The 3,778-nt window shown below is 42.0% G+C and overlaps 1 protein-coding gene across 1 annotated transcript; it reads right to left on the bottom strand.

The window, feature by feature from the left end:
- Positions 1 to 2,625: 2,625 nt before the first annotated feature.
- On the bottom strand, positions 2,626 to 3,573 carry OR2D2 (olfactory receptor family 2 subfamily D member 2). Its single transcript, XM_010965055.1, has one exon. It carries the CDS (start codon positions 3,571 to 3,573, stop codon positions 2,626 to 2,628), a length of 948 nt encoding a protein of 315 aa, XP_010963357.1.
- Between the last annotated feature and the right edge of the window lie 205 nt (positions 3,574 to 3,778).

Here is a 3,778-nt window from a genome sequence, read left to right as displayed (position 1 = left end):
CTGACTTCGGTGGAAACTGAAGGGGTAGAATGCAAGGACAAAGGGAAAAAAGCAAGTTCCTCAAATAAGTCTTTGGTCTCTACTCTTGCCAGGAGCCACAGTGCACCCACTGGGACTTTGGACTTTCCATTAGGATGCATTTATGAATGAAAGAATGTGAGTGATGGAAGAAAGAACTTCCATGGCTCCAGTGTTCTCCAGGATCCCAGTGGTACCAATGTCTCTGAGGATGCCACTAGGATGCCACACAGATTAGCAGCCTGTCTGAAAGCTGACAACTTCACTACAATTTTTCACTTCTTATTTGTTTAAACTTTTCTTAAACTTTTTCATCCATGTATTTACCTTCTCCTACTTGTCCAAAAGTTCTACCTGGGACTTTGAAAGTCCTTTTTGTTCACAAGATAAGTAATGATAATAAATAGTAAAGTTTGTTTCATTCTTTCAGTCTTTTTTTTCAACAAATGTTGAGTTTTAGCTCAAACTTTCAAATTTTCAAAACTTTCAAAACTTTCAAAACTCAAATTCAAAATTTCAACAAATTTTTATTCAGCATTCAGTGTGTGTCATATTATTAAGAACCTGAAGACACATTAGTGAATAAAACAAATTTCTTGCCTCATAGAATTTATATTATGGTGAGAAAGAGATGAAATAAAGAGATACTTTTTATTGAAGTATAATCAGTTTACAGTGCTGCATTAATTTCTGTACAGCATAGCAATTCAGTTATACACACATATATATTCCTTTTCATATTCTTTATCACTATAGGTTGTTACAAGATATTGAATATAGTTCCCTGTGCTATACGGTAGGAGCTTGTTGTTTATCTATTTTATACAAAGTAGTTAGTATCTGCAAATTCTGAACTTCCAATTCATCCTTTCATCCCCCTCTTTCCCCCCCACCAGTAACCTTAAGTCTGCTTTCTATGTCTGTGAGTCTGTTTCTGTAATAAAAAGATAGTTTAAATTTTCCGCTGGCTTGGAAAGTACACATGTTTAGAGGGCTATCAGTTGGGGACTTCCTCTGCTACCATAATTGGTCTGTGCCTCACAGGGAGAAAGAGTACTGCACACTGACGACTGCCTCAATTGCAAATTATCCACCTTGGATATGGAAGTTGCTCGGCAGAAAGAGTGTAGAGGCATTCCAGGTTAAGGAGAAGTGGGCAAATTGTGGGAAACTGCTGTGAATAGCCCAAAGATCGTTTTCTAGATTTTTCTGGTAATGTTACTGTGTTTGGGTGAAATCAGCTGTCCTTTTCAGCTTGCATATCCTTCAACCAATTTAGCAGTCCCTCTCCAGGATTCTGTCAGTGATAGTCCAACCCCTGATTCTTGGTGAAGAGCAGACTTGGGACAAGGGCATCATACTTTGTGTAAATTATTGATGACAGTTTATTGATAATTAACAGAGTAAACTAGCACTTACTGCATGGGCACATCCTTTCCTCAGACTCTATAAGCAGCTCTAGCTCTGGGTGCCGGGGAGGTACCAGGACAGGTTCAATCTCCCACTCAGAGTATCCTCCAGCTCTCCTGCAGCAAGGGTTCGGGAAGGGCAGCACATTCTGAAGTATCGCCATAAGACTTTACAAGTGAAAAGGCAGATCATGGGTTTCTATTTGCATGATGGCAATCACACAACTAAACAGATTGGCACTATTATAAAAATTTTTAGCAAGCTTTAATGGCTCTTCCACTTTTATCTTACTTGGCCTTGGGATGGTAGGCAGAATAATGGTCCCCCCCAGAAGTTCACATCCTAGTCCCCAGGATCTGTTAAGTATGTTGCCTTACATGGTAAAAAGGACTTTGTAGGTGTGATTGAATTAAGAATCTTCAGATGGGGAGATTATCCTGTTTGTTTGTTTTTTTAATACAGTAACAGGAAATCAGAAGGTAGGTAGAAAATGAGCTTGAAATATTTATTCCCGTGGCCTCCTCACCTTCATACACCTACACCCACAGCACTGGTAACAGCTTCTCACGCTCCCCAGGATGTCACTATATCTTCTTGGTTTCCAAAGCCCTGTGTTTACCTTTATAAAAGTGTGTCCCGATAGAAACTCACATCTTTAATAACAGCATGAGTAGAAGGACAACAGAGATCATATGTTCTGCTTCTTCCTTCCTACCTGTGCTCGTCACTCTCTACCTCAAACACACATGAAGGTGCGTGTACACACACACATACATGTAGCACCTAGCTTGTAGGAAGTGATTAAGTACTGTTTGTCAATTCATGATTATTTGATGATGCAAAGAGATTCAGAAATATCAAAAGATAAAGGATTTGGGGTGGGATCTGGGATAGATAATAATATACAGTATGATTTTAAAAGATAGATTTTACAGGTTCCAGGGTTTATAAAATGTGTGTGTTCCTCAGGATTTTCTAAAATCCCCTGGTGCTAAAAGACTAACCAGAAGAAAGCAGACCCTCTGTGCTAATGCTCCATGAATTATTGTCCTCTTCTTCTACAAAGGAAGTGCTGGATGAAGGATGGAGAATGGGTCCACAAGCAAGTCCCAGGGGTGAAAGTTGTAGCATATTCCGGTCTTTCAGAGGGACCTACTCAGCATTTCTTACTAGTAGGCAGCCAGGAGGGTCTCACTGTCAGTGGAAAATTCCAAGCCTGCATGGGAAGTTCCTGGGGGCCACTTTCCTCAGAGCTCCCCTCACATCCTTGTTTCTCAGACTGTAGATGACAGGATTAAGCATGGGGGTCACCATCGCGTAGAACACAGATACCAGCTCTTTCTGTTCTTTGGAAGACTTTGGTGTCATGTAAGTGACAATTGCTGACCCATAAAAAATGATGACTACAATGAGGTGGGAGCCACAGGTTGAGAATGCCTTGAGCCTTCCTGCAGCTGACTTCATCCTGACCACAGTTACGATGATGCGGCCATAGGAGACCAGAATTAAGGAAACAGGGATGAGGAGAATCACAACTCCCATGAAGAAAATGGCTAATTCTGAAGTGCGGGTGTCTGTGGAGGCCAGGATCAGCAGTGCGGGGGCCTCACAGAAGAAATGAGCAATGTGACTGCTGCCTCGGTAGGGTAGCCTCAGTGTGAAGGTGGCGTCCACCACAGATACCAGAATGCCGCTGGTCCACGATCCTGTGGCCAGCTGAATGCACACCCTCCAAGTCATGATGCTGGGGTAATGCAAAGGGTTGCAGATAGCCACGTACCGATCATAGGACATCACTGCCAAAAGGGCACACTGTGTGCACCCAAAAATGAGGACGAGCAGAAGCTGTATTGCACAGCGTGTGAATGAAATGACTTTCTTCCTAGAGAACAGGTGGACTAGGGCCTGAGGAATGATGTTGGTAGAGAAAAAGAGGTCAGCCAGAGATAAATTGTAGAGGAAAAAATACATAGGTGTGTGAAGCTGGAAGTCAACATGAACAAGGAATATGAGAAGCAGATTTCCAAGTACAGTGACCAGGTAGACACCCAGGAATAAGATAAAGAGCAGTTGCTGGGTGTGTTGGTCATCAGAGAGTCCCAGAAGGAGGAACTCTGTCACCCGTGTCTGATTCGTCTGTCTCATAGTTTGTCTCTTTTTTCAGTACGAAGTCACTACACACTGAACATAGGTGTATATAGCCTGTAAATTGTACAGTTCAGAGTTGGAGGGCTTAGGAATTTCCCTCCATCACTACCAGTTGTTTCAAGAATCCCCTTATGAGGTTTTTAGAAGATGATTGTGTGGCTTTAGTTGGAATGTTTTCAATGTTGCAAAACTAGCATCGTCG

Source organism: Camelus bactrianus, chromosome 10 (genome assembly GCF_048773025.1).
Source record: "Camelus bactrianus isolate YW-2024 breed Bactrian camel chromosome 10, ASM4877302v1, whole genome shotgun sequence".
NCBI classification, from domain to species: Eukaryota; Metazoa; Chordata; class Mammalia; order Artiodactyla; family Camelidae; genus Camelus; species Camelus bactrianus.
Note: the sequence above shows the minus strand (reverse complement) of the source record. Positions and strands in the feature narration are given on the sequence as shown.

What these genes read in the sequence shown, in the direction of transcription:
- OR2D2 (XM_010965055.1), bottom strand. Translation starts at nt 3,573, where the DNA reads ATGAGACAGACGAATCAGACACGGGTGACAGAGTTCCTCCTTCTGGGA.